General features: G+C 44.1%; 2 protein-coding genes across 2 annotated transcripts; one reads left to right on the plus strand and one right to left on the minus strand. All coding sequences in view use genetic code 11, as the record gives it.

The window, feature by feature from the left end:
- Positions 1–1,185: 1,185 nt before the first annotated feature.
- Positions 1,186–3,028, plus strand: EGR_03091 (26S proteasome non-ATPase regulatory; the record flags this gene model as incomplete). The annotated part of the gene is made up of 7 exons (XM_024492340.1): positions 1,186–1,352; positions 1,381–1,525; positions 1,556–1,691; positions 1,726–1,829; positions 1,863–2,115; positions 2,422–2,717; positions 2,777–3,028. 7 exons carry the CDS (start codon positions 1,186–1,188, stop codon positions 3,026–3,028), a joined length of 1,353 nt encoding a protein of 450 aa, XP_024353266.1.
- Positions 3,029–3,126: 98 nt separating this feature from the next.
- Positions 3,127–27,808, minus strand: EGR_03092 (U3 small nucleolar ribonucleoprotein IMP3; the record flags this gene model as incomplete). Its single annotated transcript, XM_024492341.1, has 24 exons — positions 3,127–3,223; positions 3,456–3,662; positions 3,695–3,802; positions 3,838–4,003; positions 6,359–6,686; positions 8,109–8,327; positions 9,464–9,964; positions 10,660–10,893; positions 11,389–11,612; positions 12,140–12,455; positions 13,574–13,907; positions 15,417–15,670; positions 16,436–16,881; positions 17,195–17,467; positions 17,987–18,152; positions 19,733–19,966; positions 20,627–20,874; positions 21,782–21,877; positions 23,019–23,248; positions 23,288–23,405; positions 23,448–23,588; positions 23,656–23,802; positions 24,828–24,915; positions 27,752–27,808. The coding sequence occupies 24 exons, from the start codon at positions 27,806–27,808 to the stop codon at positions 3,127–3,129; spliced, it is 5,232 nt and encodes a 1,743-aa protein (XP_024353267.1).

Genomic DNA, 27,808 nt, shown 5'->3' on the forward strand with positions numbered 1-27,808 from the left:
CACGTCGCTTTTAGCTGAGCAAAAGCCACATAAACGGGCGGGCAGCACTGGAATGAAGGCGAGGTTGATTGAGGAACAGATATGGAATACTAACTAAATAAAACTACTTGGATTTCGGTTTTATCGGGCGGCAATGCCTTTAGGCTGATATTCCTAAGCCAACAATGTAGAGGGAGGGAGGGGGCGGGGGCTCCGTCTAGTCGCGAGCAGTCCAGAGTCAGTAAGTCGGCTCTACTCAAGGGCATTACACACACAGGCAAAGCTTTGCATATAATGGAGTGTAGAGCTGCATCTATGGAGTTAGAACGAATATCTCACCTCAGTCAAACCACAATGGCTAGAGATTCTGATTCGTAAGAGGTTTATAAATCACCAACTATATTGTGGTCGACACAGGAGAGTAATATAGGGGGTCGTTAAGGGCGGCAATCAAAAGAAGTAGGGACAGCTTGATTGACTTCACAAGACTCAGGGTCTAAAGAGGTTGAATTTCCGCTCGACTGTATGGTCCTCCGGCCCTGCCTGTATCCTCTCATCTCTTCAGTTCATTAAGTATAACTAATTCCTAGTATTAATATGGTCTATTACAGATTCGAAAATGACTTACTGGTTGTTAATCCGTGGATAAGTGAGCGTTATTTTGGATGCGAGTCACGTTTTCAGAGTTTGTGGACATTGGGGATGATGGCGGATTCCATCATATTCAACGCATTTCGCCCTCGAAAGCGACATCTGATAATAGCCTCACCAATGAGTCAAATCGTGCTGCGATTACAGTGCATAAACATTTTTTTTCGTGTGACTCTGTAGCTGCCAATTAAAGCAGAAAATCGGTGCCATGCTGGTACACTTGTACATACATTTATTTAATCAACTTCATCAAGTTCCTGGGAGTGACACAAAGACTTATGATATCACTTTTACACACCAGGTAGAAAATCGGGAACATTAAGTTATCTAATATTTGTTTTTAAAAATAGGCGTTGGTGTTAGCTATTAATCCTAAAGCTTCAGAAGACAATGCATTTGTGCGAATGGTTAGGTAATTTAGTCAAGAGGCGAAATTACAACTAATTTTTGGCAAAAATCTTTTGCAAGTTGGTAAACCTGTCTCCTATTCTATTATGCTGACTTGTTTGTCTTCGTAAAGGAGCGTTTGAGGTCACTCCTGATTCATCAAGCATGATGAAGGTCTACGAAAGGATTGATAGACTCTCAAGGCTCCCCGGCACTTTGCAGGAGTATGAAGACCTTTACATCATGCTTCGGAATTTATCGCGTAGTGAACTCGAAGCTGCAGTGTCAAAACACAACCTCCTGGATATCTTTGGTCACATTGATCTGGGCAACAAGTTCGATGTTCTGCTTATAATATTAAAGTGATTTTTCTGAGGTAGCCTTGAATATAGCTGAGGTCGTCTTTTCAACGTTTCGTCTGACTGAATTTTCGCGTTCCCACGAAACTGAGTTGTTAATGTCGATAACGTCCAGAAATATTCCCCTCAGGGATTTTGTTATTGCGAGGGTGCGCTCTTCTCCTCACTTTAATTTTTAGCTAGTAGATGGTGTTGAAAATTCACCCCCAGAAGATATAGATATGCCCATGAAAATCCTACTAGAGATAAGTAAGATAGCTACTACAGAGGAAATCACTACGGCGTCGTCCGCTCGTGCATTTCTAATGGCTTTTGGTACTCAGAACATAGTTTCTAACACGTCTTCTAGGTATAAACTATCCCGAAGGAGTAAAGACACTTCTAAAGGACCCGTCCCTGAGGAGTTACTTTGAATCACTTACTGGTGATGAGGAGGTTATTCGGTTGTCGGAGGTAATGTCCAATGTTTTGAATTCAGTTGCGTAGATTTTTGCATACATTGCTTCCCAACAGAAGGGAACTTTCATAGAGATGATAGATTGCTCGGTGTTTGATCGCTTAATTTCTGTCCTCAAAAAAGATGACCCTCTGCTACAACTTAACACCTTGGCTGTTCTAAAGTTGTTACTCACTTTTCCTGATGGTCGAGCATTTCTAAAATCACGCGGAGCTGTCGCACACCTGTTTTCTAGCCTCCAAACCTTGAAAGAAAACCCATTACATGATATTCTCCTTCCTGGTGGGTCTGTCTTCCTTCTCTCACAGCTACTTAGGATACCTCAGTTTCTTTGCAACACTGGCCGAGGAAGAACCGATCGATTTTCTCACAAATCCAATTTACAGGCAACCCCTTGTCAGCTGCCTTGCAAGCTACCTCACCACCTCTGACCCAACCATTACTGTAGCTGTCACAGAAACGGTTGCACAAATTTGCAGGACCACGGATGGGAAAAGAGCTCTCGCTGCTTACCTAGGCAAGACTCCAGCATTCCTATTTACTAATTTAAACTGATGGTGATTAGGATGCAACTTCCTTGCTCTGTAGAACCAGGTGCGTGTCTCACTCCGCTGCTTTCAAAGGCCGCCTCCGTAATGCTAAACGCATCAGCAAGCACCCTCCCCAGAATCCTTCTTGCTCTAGCGGATATTTTGAGTCTACCTAACGTGGATGCTGTCTCCGCACTGATACCAATTTCTGAATTAACCTACCAATGGTTCAATCTCATCAGTGCTCCATCACCACCCACTCGTCTTCTCGGCCGTATTTGGGAAATAGCCAGGCAACCTTTCAAGGAAGTCCGCTTGGCTGCTCTGAACTTCCTGCGCGCCATAGCAACCGAGGTAAGATGCTTTTGATTATGATGGCCCTTAAGCCATGGGGAGTTGCGTTATTTGCACAGGTATCTGGCTTTCTGGAGTATCTCTTCAATCCCACTACGGAGGTGGGCACAGCTGTGGACGGCTCTAGCTTGCAGCCGGAAAAATTTAAAATCATCGAACAGTGTGACCTGACCCAGGGGCGCTGGAAAGGTTATGTCACGCAATGGACTCTGCTAGATGACGAGACAGCCGCGAAGTTAAAAAAGCGTGTCAAGGACGGAGTGTGGGGACATACGCGAGCCCAGGCTGCAGTAGCCATGGAGAATGAGTAGGGAATGCCTTTTTACAAAATCATTCTCAATAAAGTGATGATTCCTCCTTAATAGAGTTTTCATGTACGTCAAGTAACCAAATACATACAAGGTGGAGCTTATTCGTAGTCGAAATCATCTAGCATGCCGTTGTATTCCTGAACTTTCTTCTTAATTTTGGAGCCAGGAGCCCATGTGACGTAGTCTTCCATAGGCCTAAAAGGATGGAAATTTAGGAGTCAGATAAAAATCTACGAACAAGACGACTGAACAATAATACGGGAGTGGGATTTATTAAAAACACATCTCCCACACCCTCCCGTGAATTATTGGCTATCACTTTGGGGGAAGCTCAACAGAATCGTGGGCGGGTGGTAATTAGGAAGAAACTGGCCCATAGAATACAGAATAGCGGTGACGTGAGGAACGCCTGCACGCGAAGACATACCGGGTTACGAGAAATGCGGGGTCGCGGATGGTGTCTGGACCGACTCTGACGTGCCCCTGCTCAATAAAAGTTACAGCAGCTTTGAGGGTTTCAGCCATGTGCGCGCGGACCATCACGACCGGAAGTCGTCTTCTGCAAAACGACGACGCGCTAACTTTAGAAGCCAGCATTAATGATGATTTTGTTGGGACCAGGCCAAGATTGTGCCTAAAAGGGGCGTAAACCAGACCTTTACATACAATTTATTCAAAAGCATGTTGGTCATTTCTGCTCGCCATGGGTCCTTTCCGTCAGTATCCTTCAGCTTATCTGCTATTTCGCGTATGTGCCTTGACAGCTTGTTATATCTAACTGTGCGTAAAAGTTGGAAAGATGCGCATACAATGTGTAATCTTCGCGTTTTTGAATGTAAAATCTCTTGACTACCTTTAGTTCATGAAGATTGTTGTCTGCAGACCAATTGATGAAATCGAACTTCTTCAGAAGTTTCTTCTCGTGGTGTCTAAGCTTTCGCACCATGGCTTTCAAAGTGACCGGTTCCGATAGTACTAATATAAAATATGTAAAATAGGGGAAGACTTGGGATAATTAAACATTTAAAGCAGCAACGTTTTAAAAAGGCTTTCGAAAAAAAACTTTACTTAGGCTTCCAATGCTTTTACTGTTTCGGAGTGTTAGTGAAAACTAGTTATAGAATTTTTGCTTTAAAATTTGTTTCAGCCATTCTTGAGTGCCAATTCGCTTGGTTAAACATCATGTAAGAGTTTCAGTGCAATGCTGCTATGACGCATGGGAGGCCCGATTCCAATCGCGGAGCTAGTTTGAGGAAGAATAAACAGTAGAATTCTCAGCTTCCTTTGCTCTTCCAGAGTTCTGCCTTCAGCAGCAAACGTTGGATCTGCAATGAACCTAAATTTTGGTCGATAGGAAGTTGTCTACTATACTCTTGGTGAGCGGAACACCGCCGAGGTTTGTAATTAGCCATATAAAAATATGTGTAATACGATGGTGGTTTATTCCTCGGCATGGGTGAGGTGTCACTTTTGTACTTTGAATTAGTCTTCTTGTATTTCGCTGGGTGGGCTGGCCTTCGGGCCGTGCCAATAGACCAAACACCTCTGTACTATATGTATATTCTGACCGAGTATTGTCTTCTTTCGTCTTCAGGGAAGTCTCGGGACGCTACATATGCGTAGCGTTTGACTACGCCTCTTGTTGGTTAGTGTTCATCCCCTCGTACCACAGGGCTTTTGCTAAGTCCAGCCAAGCTGGTAGCTGGTGAATGTGAAAAGATCAGACCAACAGGGAGAAAATTAAGACGTAAAGTTTAAAAAGAGTATTAAAGAAAGTTAGATCTGCCAAAGCATCATCAAAAGAAGTCTATTGATAGGCATTATTCAAGTCAAATGTAGAGAGGGAATCTGAAATGTACAATCATCCCAACATCGTTGCGGTAATAGGACAACCACCACAAATCTGATGAGTCTTACCATTCACATTTGCGAGGAGTCGCATGTGGTGTTACCCGGACTGATGCCTAAAGTGGTGTGAGCATTCCCTTCCTTGCTAGGTAATCCAACGCTTTCTAAGTGCACTCATCCCCTTCCGAATGGAGTAACGCACCTATTCATCCATAAATGCTGGAAAACCTTTAATATCGAGCAATGGTAGCTCAATTTCCACCCCTGTCAGATGCCTTTCAGCAGCAATACAATAACTGGGGAAGCTCCGTCTGAATATCGGTGGAAAATGTTGAGATAGGAATGCTCCAAACTCTCATACCTCTCAAACCAATTCTGGGGGCCTTATAGATGACCGAAGACTGACGTCTACTAGGTTTAAGATGGACATCAGCAATCATTTGTTGGAAGTGCAGAATCATCAGCGAGTGTCTTGTAATGCCTCTCACATAAGCATCAGGCATCTACGCGAAGTTTAGGGCTTCTAAGGAAAGCACGGCAAACAAGGGGTTCAGCGCTGCCTGTGTTCACAAGGGAATACCATTTTCGCACTGTCGACCGGACAAGATGTCGTAATGTAGCTGGATGGACAGATAGGAACGAAAATACGAGAGAGTACGAAGGTTAAGTTGTTTAAGCTGTTTGATGAATCGGGGATACCCCTGTTAACCACACTCATGACATTTTGTATTTTAAACCGACTCACCAGAGGCGGATAACTTAAACTGCACAACTCATCGTTGTCCCATCGCCATGGCATTTAAATGTGCTACCTGGATGTCAATGGGACGTAAAGTAGGTTGTCACACTCTTGAATTACCTAACGTGTTGGTCTCCTAGCCTTTTTGAGCTGGTTTAGTTTAGAATCCACGTCTCAACTGTCCCAAAATTGTGATACTACCCACACGGCGTCCAATGGATTGAAATTTATGATGTGTTACCGACAAGACCTCTTGTTGAAGTTCCGATAAATCTACCGGCAACTGGTCACCGAAATTGCAACAGGCCGCTTCTATTTGAAATTGAAAAGTGAAGTTTCTGATAGGTCTGCTCATTTGACTTCCTTGATGCGCACAGACTGTTCATGGCCCATTGGATTTCCCTCGGATTTTCACACAGGTGATACTGGCTATTCTAGAAACGGTAGATCATTCACCGGTGCGTCAGCATCTTATCAGGCCCCCCATAAAGAAGCGAGCTATCTGCCTTGCCACCTTTAGGTCCTTACGAGCCGCCCTCAAATCTCGAAACGTTTAAGATCAAAGAAGGCAAAATGAACAGTATAGGTGAACACTTGTAATAGCATGATCCAAGTTCTCCTAGACGCACGACGAATTCCTTTCTTCCAAAGTTAAACAAGGAGTTGTTCCTGTCGCCTTGATCCCATGGATTCCCTCGCATAAGGTGCACTCTTGCTCATCATAAGGCGAGACAACTCCTCACTGAAGTAGCGGTAGAGCACGGTAATTGCGCGTGGAGAGCCCGTTACCATGGCAGTGTCATCCTCTTCCTCTTCGTCCTCCTCGGTACCTGCGGCCCCCAGGCTGCTATTGCTCCCGTTGGTGCCACCAAACACCGTACCACTCACTTGCGTGGAGACGCGACTAGAGGAGAAGACGGCAGATGTAGAGAGATCCTGTCGGCTGCTTCGTGGCGTCGCTACTAACGAAGCTTCCGGGTAGAGGGGGATTTTTAAGTTCCTATGTTGACCTTTGATCATCATCTCGTCAACCCAAATAATGAGAAGGCGGTAGAGGAAGCGCAATTGGGACTAAAAGCGATGAAAATGGAGAACTTTTGTGCCTCCACTTGATTCTGCAGGAGTCACTGTAACAAAGGGATTCATAAGCCATGAGGTTGCATGCCGCGTGACAGAAAACTGACAATATAGTATAGCTAGAAAGTTAAGCACGCATGTAATGCTAATTGAAAGGAAAATGGAAAAGAGGACAAAAATGAAACACGGATATTTATGGTAACCTAATTTGATTCACGTCAGCATCGTTCGTACCTTAGTCCCATGTTTGGTTTCCCATTCTACAACCTGGTCACGTGGAAGATTTGAGTTAGGGCTGAAGTAGTGGACCACGGATGAGCTGGAAGTATGGACAGTTGAAAAGGAAATGCTCTGAATTTTGTATAGATGAATGTTATGACTTTATGCAGTTGGTATTTGAACAGTATTTGAGATTCTAGAATAACTTGGTAAAGCAAAGCAGCCAGACATACAGTTGCGTCTCACTGTGAAATAATCAGGTAAGGGACCGGAAGTGAAGCCTCCTCAAAGCCTACTTTTTTTCCGCTTTTAATGCTGTATAACTGTATAGCAGTAAAACATTGTATTCCTCCTTATAATAAAAAGACTTTGTTTCTTTTCCTGATCAGAGACACCATCGAAGTCCGATTGTTCGAGCTGCCTACCTCTCGAGGAGCTTAGTGCGTATGAGTTAAGTGGATGGGTAATTTAGTGGGGCTGAGCCGGTGACAAAAGGTTGGGTAGGTTATTTATTTTCTAAATTTGCTCGTGTTTGTATTCTTCGTCAACTGTCACACCATAGGGATTTTAGGCATGATTGTGCTGGGGATGCTTCCTAGTAGACAGACTCTAAGCCGCTGCGATTTCGTTCAATTCTCTCGTACTAGTGGTTACGATAATATCAAGGCCAATCAAATACCACAAGTACGCAATACTAGAACCGCCTCGTGTCGCCAGCATTCCGCATCATTTAGCAAGCAGTCGGAAAGTAGAAGCTTACCCAATACACGTCGACAAATGAAGACGCTCATATGGATGTCCGATTACTCAGGCTAGGGGACCGACAAATTCCTAAAGCTCGATCGCCTAGACAACAGATTATAAAAGAATGAGTAACTGGATGCTACCTCGTGCCGGAATCCATAGGTCTTCATCGACTCATAGATCACAGCCCCCAGGGCTTTAGACTACTGTCGCCGTCTGTAGTTTCACACCTGGCTCGCCGCAAGCTGCACGAATTAACCACTGTAATATTTTAACTGAAACAACCAGGATTATTCCACTATTTTAAGAAACCCCAATTTTAAGCAAACGCAGAGTGAAGTGATGCTTTGTCGAGAAGTGGGAGAGGCATAACAGACTAAAGCGCTCAAAACCTGATAACTTTAAAAAAAGACAAGGTGAGGAGGAGAAGAGGACGTTGCATGCGTGACTCACCACAGAGGCGACTGCAGCGCGGCGACGTAGTTTCAGAGACTTAAGGGTGTGAAAGAGGTCGACAAAGCGGTCTCGGTCCAGACATTCGATGAGAAGGTGAGCGGCGAGAAAGAGACCGCTACGCGTCGCTCCGTCAGCGCAGAGCACTACCGCGGGGCCGATTCCACGCGCCGCCGCAAACGTCTCTATTGCCTGTAGCATCGCCCTCCGAGGTGGTACCTATCGAATTACAGACATTTGATTCAAAGTTAACGGAATTGGACGTTTAGGTGTCCTACTACTATTTAATTCCATCTTACGATGTAGATAAACAGATACAGGCTTTCACAATTGCCCTGAACACCTAACCATATTTAAAAATCATCTTTTTATCAGATTTGTAAAGTTTATCTAGAAAATCTTGCTGAATTTCTTCTCAACTAACAATTTATCCTCCTGATTGATCCAGCTCTGCACAGGCTGCTAAACAAAGTAACCATCACGATCCCACCTATAACTACAACACATGCTCAATATTCCCTCCTAGCTATTCGTATCTAGCCTTGAGTTTACGGTTAATTTAACCATTTTTTTTGACCCGTTTAAAACTGTTGAACAAGAGGATTACCACGAGAGGTTACCATTAAGGTGAGATCGTACACCGCAGCGCTTCTATAAATAATCTCTACTAGAATGCAGGCTTCTCACAAATTCTGCTCAAAACTGGGTAGCAGATATCGTAGGACTTCCGTGAATATAATAAAGGGACTTGTAAAAATCATCTCATTTACTGACATGTATTAAGACTTGTAAAGTACGTCGGTTGACTCATCACGTCATCGACTGTAGCGAGAAAAACACGTCGCAGACGAATTCGCGATCCAGGAGGCATGTAGTAATGACTCCCTGTAGGAAGCTCATCACGATCCTCAGTGAAAATACAACTTTTAGAAAGCAAAACACCCGTACAATGATGCATGTCTGCAAACGTTTCTATCTCTCGACTGATTACACTCCACTGGAGAGCTTTTGATGGTCAAAGCGGCTAAAATGACCACAAGGAGCGCTGCAAAGTATGCTTTACTTTTGAGCCGGTTAGCGATCAACTTTCTGGATCTTCTAAGAAAAACCATCTTCAGAGTCGAAGAAAAAAGCAAACCTCTATAAGTTAGCCGACGCTAAATTGTCCGACCTTTTAGAGCAATCTGACACGTAAGGTCTCTTGCCAAAATGTTTAATCTTAAAAGCATTTATAACCATAATATTTTTCTTGCCTACCTTAATAGCACGACAAAACGTGCGAAGTTACCCTTAGTTATCATATAAAAGCTGAAATAAAGACGTTAAAATCCTTTTTTGAATTACAGATTGCAGACCTGGTTACCCTGCCTCCAGTGCGCCTTGAAGTGTAATATGTTCACTGTGCGGAACTCAGCTCTTCGTGGAGCTGAAATGTGCTGCTGTTGTTGCGGTAGGAGTCGTCGAATAATGATGCGCCGCTTGAAGAGACACCCAGTGGCTCTTCTACAATCACTCTGATGCTGCTGTTGGCGCCGACGCCGACGATTACGCCTGGGTGACAGAGCTAAGGAAGGTGGAGGAAGAGACTCCAACCGACCCACCTGCGCCAACTGGAACTCGGCGAGGTGGAACCAGGCTCCAGTGTCACGTGGCACCGCCATCTCACCCTCGCTATCCACCACGCCGCCGACATCGAGCACGCGAGTGAAGGCAGTAGCAGTGGTGCTATTGTAGGTGCCCAATAGGGCCTCCTCTTCCATGTCACCCGCAGCACCACCGATGTATGGAGGCCAAAATGGAAACGCGTCGCTATCTGCTTCGTAGCACGAGGGCTCCATGTCCACCACACAGGAGATCTGCATTGAAGAAGGAAGCAGACATATGATTAAAATGATGTTTATGGGGTACAACGGGAAACTATCAGATTTACTTCTTGTCTAGCGTTTGGATGTGGCAGTACTTTGTGTCGTTTCAAGCAGCAGACTAACCATTGAGAGGTTTGAGCATAACACTTGAAATTAGGTTAGCAACTTTTTACGAATAATAATTTGTCCATGCAGTCCATTAGGGTCTATATTGTTTGTACGGAGTTATTTCTTTTTTCTGACTCTTCTACATGCTTACCCGTGTCGCACAACGTTTTCACAGCTACCATGAACGGTACATTGGTGTCAAGATGATGAATTGACCTACCTAGCGTTCTGAGAAAGCTTGTATCCAAATGGACCAACTAAGCGCCACCCAAAAAATAATAAAGAAGGGCATTTGCTGCAAAGCGATGGAACTGCGGGGATTTACAACACAAGACTGTCAAAACCACAACACTTGGAAACGGAAAAAATGAGGCTAGGTGATACAACACAATTATGCAACACAGTGGGGTATATCGTCAAGCGACGAAAAAAGTACGTGGAACCATTTGACAATGAAGAAGGAAAATGAGAGTTTGGAAACCATCTAGTTCCACTCTGCATACTTAACAGCACCAATAGAGAATAACTGAAAAAATGAAAGGAAACCTTGCAAGTGGAGTGTAATAAGAAGGCCGCACCCTATGTTGGAAGACGAGACGCCAGAAAGCCGCCACGGCGGTGATAGGAGAGCGAGCAAGAATCACGTCCTCTTGTACCGTCAATCCGTCCACCCACACTGCGGCCAATTCGTTCTCGCCTTCACCGCTCGTAGTGGCGGAAGAGGGCAGTGACGGCGACGGCGTGTAGTTGTGCAGCAAGTACCACTGCTCCTGCAAGTACGTGAAGCCCGCTGTCACGTTCCGCTGGCTTAGCTAAAGGGCCAACAGTCATGAATAATTAACAAACCATAAATGCTTGTACGTCCATTCAGTTTGCTTGTGAGAACATGGTACAAAAGCAGAAGAAATAAGTAAATGAAGAGAAAGTGCGAGCACGACACCTTATAAACTTTAGCTAGAATGTCCCGAAGCAGCTCCTACATTCTTGAAATACTTAGTCAAGAAAAATTCATTAACCGAGGCTAAAGAATCTACAGAAACAGTTAAAAAGACGGCGAACATTTCACTTACTTAGATCATAGTCGAGAATAAATCTACTCAAGAACACCCCTGTGACAAAATTACAATCTAAGAGTAGACAATGGAAGAGATAAATGGGTTAGCAATTAATAAAGAGTAGCTGATCAGACCATTCTATTTGTGCGAAGCTTATAGCGTGTAAATTAAGATGCTCAACCAGTTAATTTCTCCGCCAAAACGAAGCTGGCCACTCAAATTGAGGAGGAAGAGGTGGGAGCACAAACGCACCGAAGCGAGGGCGGAGCGAATGTCAAGGTCAAGAAGAGCGTGTCCAGCAATGCCAGCCTCAAATAGGAGGTCATAGAGGAGGGCAAAGCGACGCGGCGAGGGTATCGCGCGTTGTCGCGCGCGTCGCAGCACCGCGCACGTCCGCACCACCGTAACCGCGTGCTCGTACATCAACTGTTGGAAGAGCGTGTCAAAGGCCACGAACACCGAAGAACGCGACACCCCTGTGAGGTGAGAGATGAAAAATGCCATTTAGCTATTTATCTTAATATTGGAACAGTAAAAGAAGCCGACTTCTCCCCTTTCACTTATTTGCTTAATTAAAGCAGCGGAATTAGTGCAGCTAACCATCCAAATTCCTTGCCCCATCGGCTGACTAAAAAGTGTCTCTGGGAAAGCGACCACTCTGATGGTTGATACTTTTTATATTCTCCTTGACTTTTTTTCATATGGTTACAGTCACCCATTGAAAGGAACTTATGCACGTGGGGCTGCATGAGTTACACGCTAGCCAAGAATAAAGCCTCTTGGCATGGCTATGGGCTTCAACACTTCATTTCGTAATATTATTTTGACTAACTCCGTCACAAAAAGCCTTCCAGACACATCTCTGGTATCAAATTTCCCGACCACACTGAATCATTTCGAGCAAAGGAATATTACTGCCATAATGCCAAGGTCCATTCTCGCCATCAATTTGTCGCTTATTTTCACTGAAGATGTATTACTGACAGTCTTTAAACTCGCTTACCGTCCTCACAGTGCACCAGGATGGGTCCATCCTCCAAGCGTGTGGCCATCTTCACATGGAAGTAGAAGTCAATAAAGGCAAGGTGATCGAATCCATCCACGAGGTCGTCTTCATTCTCGTTGTCGTAGACACGCCATCGGTGGTAATGGTACTGCGTCACACATTGCCTCGAGCCTCCTGTTGCTGACAGATCAGTAACGCGGAAGCGTCGCACGCTGAAGTGTGCGTATTCCACAGTATCCACCGCCTCAATCACCACGCTATCGTACTGACGGCGCTCGCTCCCACCTCCGCCTCCTCCTTCCACATTCCCCGGCTTCACGTAGAAAGGTTAAAAATAGGTGATAAATTCTAACATCGTCACAAGTGGCGAAGCAATGCACATACATGCATACAAACGGAAAAAAATACCCAATGAAGCCTAAACATACATCTTAGACGATGAGCAAACGCCTTTCCAGGTGGTAGTTGTTGATTTTAGTTACGTTTTCCTAGCACGAGCAGATACCAACAAAATGTGAACACGAGTGTTGACGATCCCCTTCACGATGTTTCGAAGGCGGCAATCCAAAAGTTCAAATTAGGCGAGGTGCTAGACCAAATAAGCCGCTAAAAATATAATTATCATAATTTTCGGCTATGTGAGTAGGTTGTCATTCACTACTGATTTTATGCCCTGAATACCGCCTCCAGTAGCCCCATGGTGTAAAAGATCCGTTCTTAAAGGCGTAAAGTTATTAAGCACAATGCGCTTGTAGTAGATGAGATATGGCAGGACTTTGAGCCTCCTCAGAAGTTGTAATAAGTTGTCCAAATATATAAGAAGATCCACCACTAGCATGAAGGGCGAAGGATGGAAGGTTGCAAGCCGTGTCGCCGCGAGCACAAAAAGAGTCCGTGTAGTTAAACGTATATAAAAACGGTACGAAGCCACGAATACGCTAGTGGATGCAAAGTAGGTATCCTGGTACTGGTGCAAAGTTGAGCTTTTTCAAATACATGTGGTTTCATGTAAGTCATAGGAGAGGTAACGTTAGACAAACTGGTGGCCTTGGTAAATGACTGCAAGTGAGATCTCCCTTTCTCCACCGCATTGGCTGCTTCGATTCTCGTTTGACATAAATAAGATGGACCGCCTGTTAACCAAAGTAACTTGTCTTCCTCCAGTTATTCGATCGCCATGACTTTAGTATAGAGTTTTGTCCCTTTTGCATATGCTTCCAGTCTGCTCGTCCTTCTCTGCATCAGTAATAATAACGTTTGGTACTATCGGTGGTGACTCAAGCGCTGTTTCCTCAATGTGTCTACCTAATCAAACGGACTGAAATACAAATAGTTTTTACAAAAGAAATACAAAGTAAGTTATTGAATATTTGTAAAGATGAATAAATACTTTGACTCCTGATGGACCCTGCTTCAACGGACAGGACTCACATCTGGCCAGTACTTTGTGCATTTCACCACTCCAGCCTCAATCTGGTTATCGAGGAGGACAATCTGGGCAACATTGCACTGGACCACCATGGTCCAGAAGTCACTCGCCGTCGCTGCGTTGAAGGGACTCTGAGCACTTATGTAAACGCGTCGACGCAGGTAGCTGTCCATATAGCTTGCGTTAATGTAGTCCGTCTGGCAGTCGCCCATTTCACAATGACGTCGCAGATGCACGCGGTTGTGGTCAAATGGGAGGGATTCAAGGCACCGATTCTTGCCCCGATTCACCGCTCGTCTTGCTTGAATCTGAGATAGGGCTTTGTTCACTGGCAGACTGTGTGACAAATAAGCAAACGAAGAGATTGCTCAGGGCATCAAACGATCAACATTGCGGCATTACTTATACCTAAAGAACTGCGTCCAAGTACAGCGGGTGTTCATGTTAAAGCGGGACACTCGGTTACACTGATAAAAAAATCCGACACAAAGTACCTTGTCAAATTTATGTGCTCATCTGAAACTGAACTGATATCTACAGCGTTTTGGCATGGTGGGACTTGCCGCTGTGGCTGATCCACCCCGAGGTACCCGAAAGAGCTTACTACTCAAAATAACTAATACTCGTGGATACGTTTCTACAGCTTCTCCCTTGTGCAATTTTATTGCAGGCTATACGTTGGTCGGACTTCCAAGACCAGGGTATTACATGCTGAATGTTCACGGGAATGACCGCTGCGCTGATAAACTGCAAACCATCACGACCCCCTATCGTTACTAACTTGTACACTGTCCAAATACCTTACTGCTGAGTGGCCAAGCATTCCATCAGTCTTCCGTCCTTAATATCTTTTGCAGAAGTTCATATTTTGGTTTGGTGTATTTGCTCACAAGAATCTCCGTTCATCACAACACGCTATCGCATTATCCTACCATCCTAAATGAGGATACTTAGAGACTGGCCCATAAAATGATCCTCGGGTCGTTGCAAAGGAGCACATCCCCCACTTGCCACTGTGTGTGGTATGGTAGTCTGTACGAGTTGCCAGTTGTAAGGGTTCCGAAGCTCCTATATGTTTCAAGATCGAGGTCACCAGACAGAGGAGAACCTCTCAGACCACCAATCGGCGTACAATGCATTCTACTTATAAGGAAAGAAAAATTCAAGGGCTCTAATCTGCATGTGAAAGTATTGCCATCTAGTCAGCCAGTAAGTCTATACACCTCAATTTGTTTCAGTGGTACGTCGTCGTCAAAACAACTGCCAAACTACCTATCTGGTCTCAGCTATCCAAGTCTTCCACGCGATGTATAAATCAGGTTCCTTTAATAAAAGCGTCTGCATGAATGTAGCCTACATTATTAGCAAAATATGGGCGTTGTGAAGAATATTGCACCCCGAGCTATGAAACCCGTCCAGCTGCTGTTAATTTGCCTGTAATTCGTGATGGATGCATCTGCTTCGCTCCAATGCTGCTGCTTCTAGCGCATCGTTGTTTACCATCCTTATCTCGACTCAGAACCACTGTAAATGTCGAAACTGGCTAGGCCTACATCGCTTCCGGACCCTGCAAGTTCCTTTTCAACAGTGCAATGTTGTGGCAGTAGCCACAATTTCAGGCATCAAACTCCGGCTCCGTAAAAACAGGATTGATTTTCGACGGATATACATCACCCTTATGAACCGTATCTTCAACGACCGACTTCTGCATTTTATCACAAACCAAACCTTGTGTGTGAATGTTAATAAAAATATACCCATAGATATCCCCAAATCTTTTGTCTAGCGAAAAGACAACAGTACACGGCTGGAGAGGATGAAAACCGCCTAAACACGCAGACTAACCTCTTATATTCCCTGAAAAATGTTTCAGCAATCTCCCGAAGATCCTTGGTGCCCAGTAAGGTGTTATCTGGTCCGCGTTCAGGATCGATGACAAGGAAGCGAGGATCACGCAGATTTAGGGGAAAGCTCCAAGCCCCGTAGGAATTTGGCATCGCTGCCATGCAATCCTCGATGGGGGATGAAGTAAAGGTCCCACTGAGGCGTCGTTTGGGACGCATGTTGAGGGAGTACTGCTTGGACTGAAGGTAAAATTGCTAGATATCAAAATCAAAAATTAAATGAAAAATAGATTAATTTTTAACAAAATTATGCGAAAGGTGTCAATGCAGTATACGTGCGATTTAACGGCAACATGGCAGCTAAAAAGGGTGGGGAGTGGATTAAAATAAGAGCTGAGGATAATCATCAAGCAACAAATGAGGAACAGGCAGATAAAACAACAGAAGATGAGTGTAGTGGAGATGCAGAGACAACATCCAACATACTTGACTAGGGCCTTGAAATTTAACCATAAGGGTGCATGAATGCAGATGGTAAGTTTTCACAGTGGACGTTATTTTATTTCTAGTTAACCATTGTTGTCGCATCATCTCCGTTTTTTGCAGCTTCTACCTGGAAACCGCCTTTTGTTAAAGGATTCAGTTGTACTTCCTCATTATGCGCAATTATCACCTTTAAAGTAGAATGCTCGGAATTTTTTAGTGAAAAGTGAAAATACAAGCAATTTAGTGAGGATATTAGGGCACTGAATTCGAGTTCCCGTAATCTTGGACTCGTAACATTCAACGAGTCTGTGCAAGTCAAATCCGGTTTTACCAGCTTCACTTATAATTTCTTCACTGGGTATGAGTAAAACGCAAGTGGGATCCAAGACCAACCTGTGGAGCCCGCAATCCATCTACTTGTTTTTTTTTCACTGTCCTTCATAACAGTCGACATTCCAAAGTGCATTCCACTGTTGGGTAAACAGGATGAATGATTGCCACCACAGTTTGCTAGAGAAGAGCAGAAAGACAAACCTTTTGCCAAAGTAGCGACTGATCCCTCAAGCACCGCCACCAGACGAAGAGGGCAAGGAGAAGGATACAGACGACGAAGAGGAAAATAGCGACCCCAGTACCCACAGCTGTAGCAGCGGTGCCAGAAGACCGTGCAATCAGTAACGGCGCCGTGCGGACTACTTTTGTCCCTTTTGGTGACACTACGAAGTCCTCCTCCTCCACTGCGTCTACGACATCGCAAAGACTCGAGGCGACAAGAGCAAATAGAGTATACTTGGAGTCTGGTTCGAGAGGCGGGTCGGCGAACATTCGGAGATCCGGATTTTTGGTGCGGAAATCCATCTCCACCTCCACTACCCCATCCCCTACCACCACTACGTGGCTAGGATAAGATCGTGAGTGCAATACAATACTCGCACTTGATGGAAGGGTGAGACGACGACGCAGAACAGAGGAAATGCCAGCTAGAGTAGGAAAACAGGCTTGGATTTTAGCGATATCAACGAGTAATCTTTAGCAGATTATTGTAGGGATGAACCATTCCAAATCACAAGGACGTTCTGACAGACAAAAGGAAAAAAACTTGAACGAATTTTAATTGTCTCCTTTGGAAGATTAGAAGGACACACCGCAAAATACAGAGTTGATTCCACTTATTCTTCACCAAATAAATCAGTAAAGCTGGATTTTAAATGTAATCTTTAATGTTAAACTTCAACAATGTTGAAATCGCGTGAATTGTCAAATACGGAGTGACAAAACTCCTGTCAAACCAACCTAGTTCCGAGCCCGTAGCCATAGCAGCATGATCCGAACTGACAGCGAGGAAGAAGTCAGTGAGGGGACCACCAGCGTAGCCGGAGATATTAGGAAAGCGGAGGTGCAGAGTGCGGTCGAGCACTTCCAGCACCTGTGGCGGTGGCATCACAAAGTTGGGAATAGCTTCGAAGGGCTTTGGAGCTGTCCAAAACTCCATCGTCACACCCACAAAACGCGCCTCTAAATAGCCGAATTGATGAATGAGTTGAGTGAATGCGCACATTACGACCGCTGATTGAGGAATTAGTACCAGGTACTCGATTTGATTAGTGGAATTGAAATTGAATAATTTAGGTAGGTGAACGATTCTCCATATGTATATGAATAGAATGACAGATGAATGAATTGATCTGAGACAAATAAGTCTGGTGCAAATGCATTTGGAGCGGAGGAATTTATCAGGGATAAACATTTGATTGCCGGATAGATGGATGGATCACTAATGAGTAAGCGCCTGAAAGGTGGATAAGAAATGAAGTGTATCAGCGACAGGTGAATGATTGAGGACGATAGGAAGCGGAATAAGAGAACATGTGGGTTAATTGGTCGACTTAGGATGGATGAAAGGAGGTAGGCTATAGCTTAAATTGGAATCAAACAACCTTGTTTAATGTCCAATGACTTAGTTAATGAAGTAGTGTAACGGCTGCTGCCTCTAATTATTCCCAAAGATCAACATTAGTCACGGGACAACACCTACTGATTACTAAAACACGCCTTCAAGATAGGAAATCATGACGCTAAACTCACTGGGGGTGGAAGAAGCCCAAGCGTAGAGGCGGTAGCGAGTGGCGGGATGGATGTTAGCGGCAAAGGAGAAGTGGTGTCTCATTCCTAACGCCGTCTGAACCAAGACATCACCTCCTCCAAATCCAACAGTCTGGGGTATTCGGGTCTCCACTGGGAAAGCCGACACCTACAAAGCAAAAATGTAAACTCGATAATGGCTTCTTACAATGGAAGGGAACTTGGGAGACGACCGAGAAGAGAGCTGGGGTAAAAGTGAGTGTCTAAACGGAACACACAAATAAATAAGCTTTCCTCGACGACCATTTGCTGCTGGGCTGGCTTGCAGTAGAATTCCACCTCGTCTCCGAACCAGTGAATTTCACAAATCAGACTGTGGAGTGGGAATTGTAACAGGCTAATCGTAAGTTACCAATAATACGGCCCTTTTCTTTGCCGCAAAATTTATTCCACTTCCAAGTCGAAGAATCAAATGCATTCAGCGACTAGAATGATTAAGAAACGACGCTTAAAGGCAGAGAAGACTTACCTGTTTTGGATGAGATCTGTCAATTTGGCTGTGGGACGACTAGAGAATCGTAATGAGATCGCTCTGTCTCAAAATATGGCTGTACTACGCACTTTGGACCATGGTAAGGCAAGAGCAAGGGATCGTCAACGCCGTGCGAACCATAGGGGCAGACAAGTGAATTTGGAACATGCGAAAAGAGCAGATAAGATAAAATCTCTCTTCCTCCCTCCTCTAGCTAGTTAGTTTGACAACTCTTATGATTAAGTTGCAAAACATTATTTAAGAATACGAACTTTTCATTTGTGTAGTGGAGGACCTGTGGGACAAATCAAATTCGTTATACTATCTCCACTCCTGTCGCGTGAGCGCATCAAATCCAACCGAAAGGCATTGTGGAATACACTTAAAACAGGAAAAGAAACGTGTGACAAGGAGAGAGGGAGCATTCGTACACCATTGAGGTGGCTTGTGATTTCCCAATTATTTGACCTTTCTCGCAAAACGACTTTCAACTTCACCGTTGGGCCATGGATGAGAAGACGGCGAGTGGGAGTGGCCGACAGTCACACGACTTTTCATCGTCATTATCACCGTCACCGTGCTAAAGCTGCGTCATTTGTCCGTCTTTGTTTACTCTGGCCCCTGTGCCATGCAACCCTGGATTTGAGCTGCTCAGACAAGGATGATCGATTGAGGGCTGACTTGTCAAAGCTGGATGCGATTCATTGAAAGTTGGGTCGGTGCTTGCTCAACCGACCCTGCAACCAATTCACAACTTGCATATCAGCGTAAATGTGCCCACTCAAATTCACTCTACCTAGCAAAGGTGAAGGGGGAAGTTGACTTATCAGTCGACAAAAAAAAACGAGTTTGGAAGATGCAACGGCTTGGAGGCTCGGTCACGGGACAATCAAGAAGTGAAAACTCACATGGCTCGTTCCAAACAGCATCGCAGAGAGAGGAGTAAAATAACACGTTTTGGCCATCTGTTACCCTATTGATCGCCGTAGAAACGAATAAGCATATCTTGGGCCCTCAAATCAAGACCGCAACCCACTAATCAATCAATTAATTAATCGATTGACATTGCTTTTTAGACGTTCTCACGCCACACTGAAACCAATAACTGAGTCACCATGACCGCATTTTTATCCCAAGCCATTGCCAATGCAAAAGTTTTTGCTTTGGAGGCTTGACTACTCCAGAGCCTACAAAATCAGTCTCCGCTTTTGACTTACCCAAAGTTGACTAAGCTCCAGTGGGAGAACATCGAGGAGGTGGAGGCGCACAACGAAGCTATCGTAGTGACGCTCCAGCAGACTCATTTGCAACTTTGGAGGTGCCGTGGTGTCGGCCGCGGTGAATGTGCTGAATTCAATGCTGCCACTACTGCCACCACTGACGTCGTTCTCCTCGCCACCCACCGAGACGTCAGAGCATGCTACGCTGCCCTGCTCGTAAAGAGCAAACACCTGTGGAAAGAACCGGAGAGAATGCAAAAACTAGCTCCTGAACCATGTTTTACTCTCGACTAAAGATGGCCTTAGGCAATTTGGGGCACCAACAGATTTTAAATTCTGCATCTAAAAAATTGTTTCTTACTTTCTTTAGATCACGACGATTGTTTTCATCTTACAGTGCAGACTCGGTGAACCGTAAACGAGCAGTAAATTGAATTGAAGTGACCCACTTGTACCAAATGGGGACCCGGTGACCCCATTTCGATGGATGTCGCACTAATCACATATCCCAAACTTACGTGTAGTAGGGTAAACATTTTCATTCAGCTCTCAAAAAATGCACTTTCAAAGCTGGATCCCCAACGAAAACAATTACAATTAAATGGTTCATTTTTTTTTCCTTCATCTCCAACAAGAACATACTCACGGAGTTTACACGATTCATACTACACGTGATAAAACCTCAACACCTCTCAATCAAGGCATCAATTTGACTATGTGCAAAAAAGGGGACGCTTGATCACCATTGTGGTCAATGAACTGACCTCTGAACTTCAATTCCTCAAGGGGGTATTAGACAAGGAAAGTGGGGTATTGCGCCATGTCTCTGTGCACAAGTGAATGGCGGCATAGCCGTCACATTATACACTACTTTTTACAAAATTCACCCACTTGAGCTCTGTACTTGATCCCTGGAGTGAGATCCGCAGCCACGATGGCGGTGGTTAGGGAGTTGGTGCGGTAGTGCTTGACGACCATCTCGCCCTCCATTGCTCCGTTGCCTTCGAAGGAAGTAAGACTCAACTCATAGCCCGTCAGCTCACCCAGCCCGCAGGAGTGGAGGCCGTGATGCCACTGAAACACAGCCCATGTCCCAGCCAGCCCCACCAGGGCACAACTACGCGGCCCCGTCAGGCGCTCTGCAACAGACGAAGAGGGAAAGGATAGAGTGGAAGGGGTGGTGAAGCAAATGACAACGTCATAGGTGAACAAGAAAACAAACAGGTGGCCGGAATTGGGGTGGACACTTTGTCAGAACAATGATAACATGGAGATTGGTAACAGCCAGGGAGAGCATTCGAAATGAGCCTTCCACTTTGTTACATCTGTAGGATTACCAATCAAGAGTTCAACAGGAGGTAGTTAATAATGGTTGGAGTTTGTTTGCCGTACTTCAGATTTAAAAAGAACCAAGAGGGCTACCTAATCGCCTGAACAGAGCACCATTAGACTATCTAAAGAGGCAAAGGGTGTGAAATCACATCGGTATGAGATTATCAACTTGGAAATGACTTGGCTGCGCTACGGACCCGAAATACAACTACGGCAGTGAATACTGGCAAGCTAAAAATAGCTTTTGTATTTGCGAAGCAAAGTATCATAAGGAAGCGAACAACACAACACAGACAGGTCTAGGCAGGAGAGAAAGGCACTAACTGGTCAGTAATGCGATGACAAACCAAACCTATTAGTTAATGAAGGCAAAAGGTAAAGGTTTAGCATCAACCAGTGAGCAGAATCCAAAATAAATTGCAAATCTTGAGCGATTTACTTCACAATACTTGACCTTTACCAAAACACGAAACCTTGTGCCTTTTGACACTTGGGCATTTGATCAAGTCGTCTTTTCGACAAAAAAGAACGGGCAACATAGCAAACAATTAACTTTCTACGAAACGCGGATTACAAAACACATGCACGCCTACTGAAGGGGTTCTTGGGCACGACCTTTCTAGCTAAATGGCGAGAAGTGAGCAAACGAACGACAGCAATGATGCATATATGTAAGGCGCTTGAGAAGGGATTGAATGACGCAGGTCGACATACCTCGTGGTGTAGATGTGGATGTGGGAGCGAGTCTGGTGACGCCTGTCGTCACCGCTACCCCCTTTGTTTCCAGAGCGGATGGATGTTGAAAGCAGGCTAAGCGGGTGAGACAAAGAGAGAGGTAATGACTGAGCTCAAGGCACCCTTTTTGTCTGCCTTCAAAACTACCACTTTCTTCGTCCTATTTCTTACGTAGGGGATGTTGTTACCCCAACCTACTTCGTATAGTTAATTCCAGAAAGAACGAGTCAGCCCAGATCCCCGACTTGACATTGCTGAAACATCAACGCATTTTGCTTGTAAATTAAAAGTTTAGACTTTAGTAAGAAATTTTTTACGTTACAGCTTAAAAAAGCTAGAAATTGCTGACCAAAGAGGAAGATGGTTAAATGGATTGGGCTAAAGCTTGAACAAGCCATCTAATGCGCAAAAGTTAAGCTATTTTGAAACCGGAGACTGTTTGTCTGCTCTACATCCATTTAGTTTACTTTGACGCAGAGAAAATACCGAACACTTTCCTTCACATTCCACCTACAGTTTACAACTTCAAAGTTAGAATAATTGGCAAAATTCCAATGCAACACATCTTCTACACCGATCAAAAGAAACCTTTCTTAAAATAAGACGAAGAACCACCTTATCCTGTTCTGAACCTATTATATTCATTAAGACTACTCAAACGCACATCACATCGCATTACTAAACGTCTCGAGACGTCACTTACCCAACATGGCGTCCCTCAATATCCAAGTCTAGTCCAGCTTAACGAAAGAATCCCCAAGCTAACTTTGAAATCGGCTGAATGATGGGAAATCTCATGTGTCACACAAAAGCACTTTGTGATTTTTTACTCTATAGGAAAGAAACTAATGATCAAAACACTCTTCAGCTTAAAAAGATTGCTTGGGGGAGTTCCGGATTACTATACTTTATCATGACTGCCCCATTGTGTTCCATTTTACCACTTTTATGAATTGGCTAAGTACGAAAATAAACCACCTAGGATTTCCCCTAACTGGTTTGCTTACTTATCTGCGAAAGAAAATCATTAGGTGCAGCTCTAAATTTACTTTGTTCAGGGACACTGCAGACAGGCATCACCCAAAAGATCCTCGATGTGCTTCCGATCGATCACTCTTGCAATAAACAAGCACAACTAAGTTAACCTCCCTTTAAATAAAGTGTCTAATCCTGTTTCACATTTATACACCAACATAAAAACTTTCCATAAATTTACCTCTTTTGGGTATGAAAGCTTTCTGCGAAGGTGGACTCGCGATGCCCTCCTCCAGGTAGCCATCGCCCCCACCCATGTCAAGAAAGAAAATTGGCACAACGCGAGCCCAATAGCTCTTGCCGGGTGCAGCATCTAAGACGTCCACACTGTACAACCCGTTCACCGCCTGTTCTCTAGACACTGTTTGTAACTCTGTAAAGTTTGTTGATGTATCTGTGCGCAGTTCAATTCTAAACGTCGACAATTAAGGAACTTTGTCATTCACTAACCGGTATTTCTGAACATCAGAAACGCCGCTATCGACAGAATTGTTGAATGCTGACCAGGAAATTGTAAGTGAAGTGCAAGTGACTTTCAGATTCGGTGCAGTAGTTAATTTTGAACGAACTAAATGAATAAGAAAGTGAGAAAAAGGGAAGGAAAACTTACTTATTTGACAACCTGGACCACTACGATTTGGCGTACAGTGATTGGGAGGTATGCAGTTCCCGTTGATAGGAGAACATCGATTTTCTGGAGTACAGCTGCATTTATGCTCACAGCCCAAGCCGAATTTGCCCGATTCACATTCTGATGAATGATAAAGGGCATTGTACAATTAGGATGCAAGTAAGATATACAAATCCAAGCAATTTACGAGTTTGACAAGCAGGAAAGCCAATGTAGCCAGGACTGCAAGAACCTGTGATGCACCCCAGACTATTGACAGTGTTTTGGCAGCTGTTGTCCAAGCAACGACAAGGAAAAGAGCACCTTTCACCAAAAAACCCCGGTGAACACAGTTCTACAAAAGAGCCTTACATATTAAAAGCAGATATAATAGGCTAGCACAAAGGAACAAAGAGAAATTAGAATTAGAGGGCATCCTAGACGAACATAGGAATTTGTATTTTAGTAAACAGGAATTAGGGCTATTCTGGTAGAATACTCCAAATAAGACATGTGGACCAAAAGATTTCAAAGAGAAACACTTGTAATAACATCTAAAACTTATGAAACAGTTATGTGGTAGATTAGATCATATGCTGCTATTCCAAGTTAGGTTTTCTGAAACAAGAATCCAATAATTTTTAGATTGTGATTTAGTGCGAAAAAACAAAAGCAGTCGAAACCTTCTTTAGACGAACAAGATGACTAATTTTGTTAGCGAAGCTGTTAGTGTACATATGTCTGTCGCAAATCTGTTCACAAGATTCCAAAGTTCATAGTTCAACACTATACTTTGCGTGAACTGGGCATCATAATTAGGACATCAGCGCCATACCTGGAGAGGCAGAAGAAAAAGAAGTCAGGAGAAAAATCCACAGGAAACCCGCCTTCATATTCTCTATAGGTACATAGGAAAACATGGAACTTTAAAACTCGAGAATTCGAAATTGCGAAAACAGAGAGGTGAATACTATTGGCCCAAATTTGCAAGCATAACCTTATAAACACACTTTGGCAAAGTCAAACACTTTGTCTTATTTAGCAACCCCGTCCTCTACTTCTCCCAGTAATTTGGATGCGCCTAAGATGTACCATCAAGTGGTCAAAAAGGTATTTTGATCTATAAGCTCATTTATGTTGCCTTCAATTTATAGGATGACTAAAGTAAAATAAAATCAAACTTACCAAATACTATCTGCTACAAAGCTGAATATTTAGCTTAAGTTCATAAGAATAACCGCATTCAAACTTTACTAATGCCTACAAGTTAGTGGATGGATTAAGCTCCAGTGATCAGAATTTAATTTCGAAATGTGGGTGTTTTGATGAGGCATGTCTTATTCCGCGTGTACTACTTTGTGTGCTGTTGCCTATTCTTACCCGCTTTACACTCCCACTTATACTGCTTTCCGGAATCGTCCATCTGATCAATTCTTTTTGCCTTCAGGAGACGAGATAGTCTATTCACCTAGAATTTAGCAAAACCCAGACGCTTAGCAAATACATTACTAGGAATAATCCTGATAGAATATATGGACCTGCTAGGATGTCCATAACCTTTACTCACTACCCACCACTTATCTAGCGGTGAACAGCGTTAGGCCTTCCTCGGAAGCTATTGCTGCTGCGAACGCGGTTTCAGGGGGAAGGGGTCAGTAGCGAACGCTTGCTACAGCTACAGCCATCGAGAGCCAGCAGATTGCGGGTGAGGTGCTCTACCAACCACTTAGTACTACTTTATTAGTAATCAACTGATGTACGAAAACATTTATTTGAGTCCACAAGGAATGTAGACTGACCCAGTGAGGGCATATTTATTAACAAACTTTAGCAGGGGGTTTAGTAAAATCTGTTATTTGAGCTCCCTTCTGCCTCGGGGAAATCTGACGCCGCCTTCATTACAAGATTAATGCTAATCAAACTCTTCTCGCCTAAACGGTATATTTAAACAATATATGTATATATTACAACAACGAATAAGACGGATTAGAGGAAGTTGTGTTCCATGATGCAAATTAATGGCTTAAGCAAAAGCCTAGTTGAACTCAAGAAAATTGAACCAAAAGTTTTGGGCTTACATCCAAGCACAGAGTTTCATTTCTATGGGTTTCAGTGGGAATTTACATTTGTACATGCTCGAAAAAAGCACAGCTGCCAAAGAAATTGTTCACCGAGGGGTTCCAGTGGGCCCGTTATTGTTAACAAGCTGTAATACATGTTATTTTAAATAACCTTTCAAAAGCAAAGCGTTTTGACACCACAAATCCCATGACGGGGTGGTCATCATTTGACTCCGAGGAAAAAGTGAACCTTGTACGGGCTGAACCCTGATCACTGGACCCCATTCACCATATTACCAACGAAGAATGCCACTGCATGGTCACTTCACTCGCTCCAAGGGAATGGAGGTCCAAGGTGAAGAGGGAAACACCAAACTTATTATTGCTGGCGATAGGGTCGGCAAATCTCCTTGCAATGAAGAGGCGTCCGGAGTTACTTACGGTCCTTCGCTACAACAACTGCAACAGATAGCCGAACCCAAAACCCTCATCATGAGGCCATCCGTGTCTTAACCCAAATTAAGTAGTCCTTCCTTTTCTCTATTTCCTTTGCTCCTAAACAGCTCACATTGATTCGTACGAACCTCTGGCGTGACTAGATCATTAGTAAACCCTAAGGCCTTCTTAATCCTGCGTGACAAGATTAGGATCACCTCATCATCACTCACAGTACTTTCAGCAGAAGGAAAGGTGGCAGTAAAACAAAGACCTCTCTAAGAGTGAGCGTAGGTAGGAATACTTGGAAAGTGAAAAATGGTATGGGCAGAACTGCCTGAAAATGTGATTCTTGGCGTGGATTTTCCGCGCAATACCAAAGCTATCTTATATTTTGTGATAGGCACCCTCTCCACCCATTAAGACACTGAAGCATCAATAACCCTTTCGTTAGAGATAGAGAAAGTTGATGACGACATTTGCAATACCCTATGCTAAGCTGCAGCTCTACCCAAGAACAGACCTACTATCTCACAAACAAGGCGAGTTAAGAACTTCGTAGGCTACTGGTGAAGTTTGTATGTATGTTCACATGACAAGGTGGTAGGAAACTGGAAGAACGAGGATAGTGAAGCACATGAGACACCGGGAACGCTAGATCGATCCGACGGTCATTCAGACCCACACCACTCCTTCTGCTGGAGAAAGTAAACCATCTGGTGGCAGAGATGATAAGAGATGAGATAGTCAATCGTCAAAAAAGTCACCATGGACCTCACTAATTGCTATGGTAAGAAAAGGGACAGAAGTATGCAGCTGTGCTTCGACCACAGGAATCTGAATGTAATAGCAAGGAAGGATGCCTTCTGGCCACTCTACACTAACGAATCATTAAACTTCTTACACCGGTCAAAGTGGTTCTCTACCCTAGGCCTAACAAACAAGATAATGGCAAGTAGAAACAGGCCGAAGGAACAGAGAGAAGACAGTTTTTTGATTGCTGAACGGCCTCTATAAGTTACGGACAATGCCTTTCAAGATCTGTAATGCAGCGGTCACTTTCCGACGTCTTATACAAACTTTACTAATGGGATTATTCCGGAAACGTAATATAATGTACCTACATGACGTTCTTGTCTTCGACAGAGACATTGGGGAGCCTAACACCAAACCAAGATTAGTGTTGGAGAGTCTACGAGATACAGGTTTGACCCTAAACCCAAGGCGATGCCGATTTCCGCAATGCTCGGACAACTTCTTAGGACACACTATAATTGTCTCGTCAGATTTGATGGTGGTTGCCGAGGTCAGTACAAAGTAAGTGAGGACCTGGACAATGAAAACCAGTCAGGTGGAGTTGCATAGTTTCTTAGACTTAGCAAGTTACTGCAGGTGTTTTACCAAAGGTTTTGCTAAGACCGCAAGCCCACTGCATCAACTGATCAAAAAGTAGTCGAATGGGTAAATCAGCCTGGAGAAAGAGCAAAATGAAGCATTTAAAGAAGTGAAGCGAATGCTCTATTCCGCGCTGATTCCAGCATTGCTAAACTGCGAATTAAGCGCCTCATTATTGGTACTGAATACTGTGGCTAACAATGCAGCTGTGGGCGGTGTGCTTGCTCACAAGGTCAAGGAAGGAGAGGAACACGTCACAGCCTACGCAAGTACCAAACTCAGCCTAATGTAACAGAAAAGTGCAACATGACGTAAACAGTTCGCTATATTCACAGTAGTTGGGCATTACAGACAAGGTGAGACCTCCTCATATCTTCTTCTAACGCAAAATTAACTCTAGGGGAGAATTTTCACTTTAGCGGAAGTGGAAAGGCGATGCCGCCCCGCCTCATTCTTGACCTCATCCTCCAT

Source organism: Echinococcus granulosus, assembly GCF_000524195.1.
Source record: "Echinococcus granulosus chromosome Unknown EG_S00015, whole genome shotgun sequence".
Classification (NCBI taxonomy): Eukaryota; Metazoa; Platyhelminthes; class Cestoda; order Cyclophyllidea; family Taeniidae; genus Echinococcus; species Echinococcus granulosus.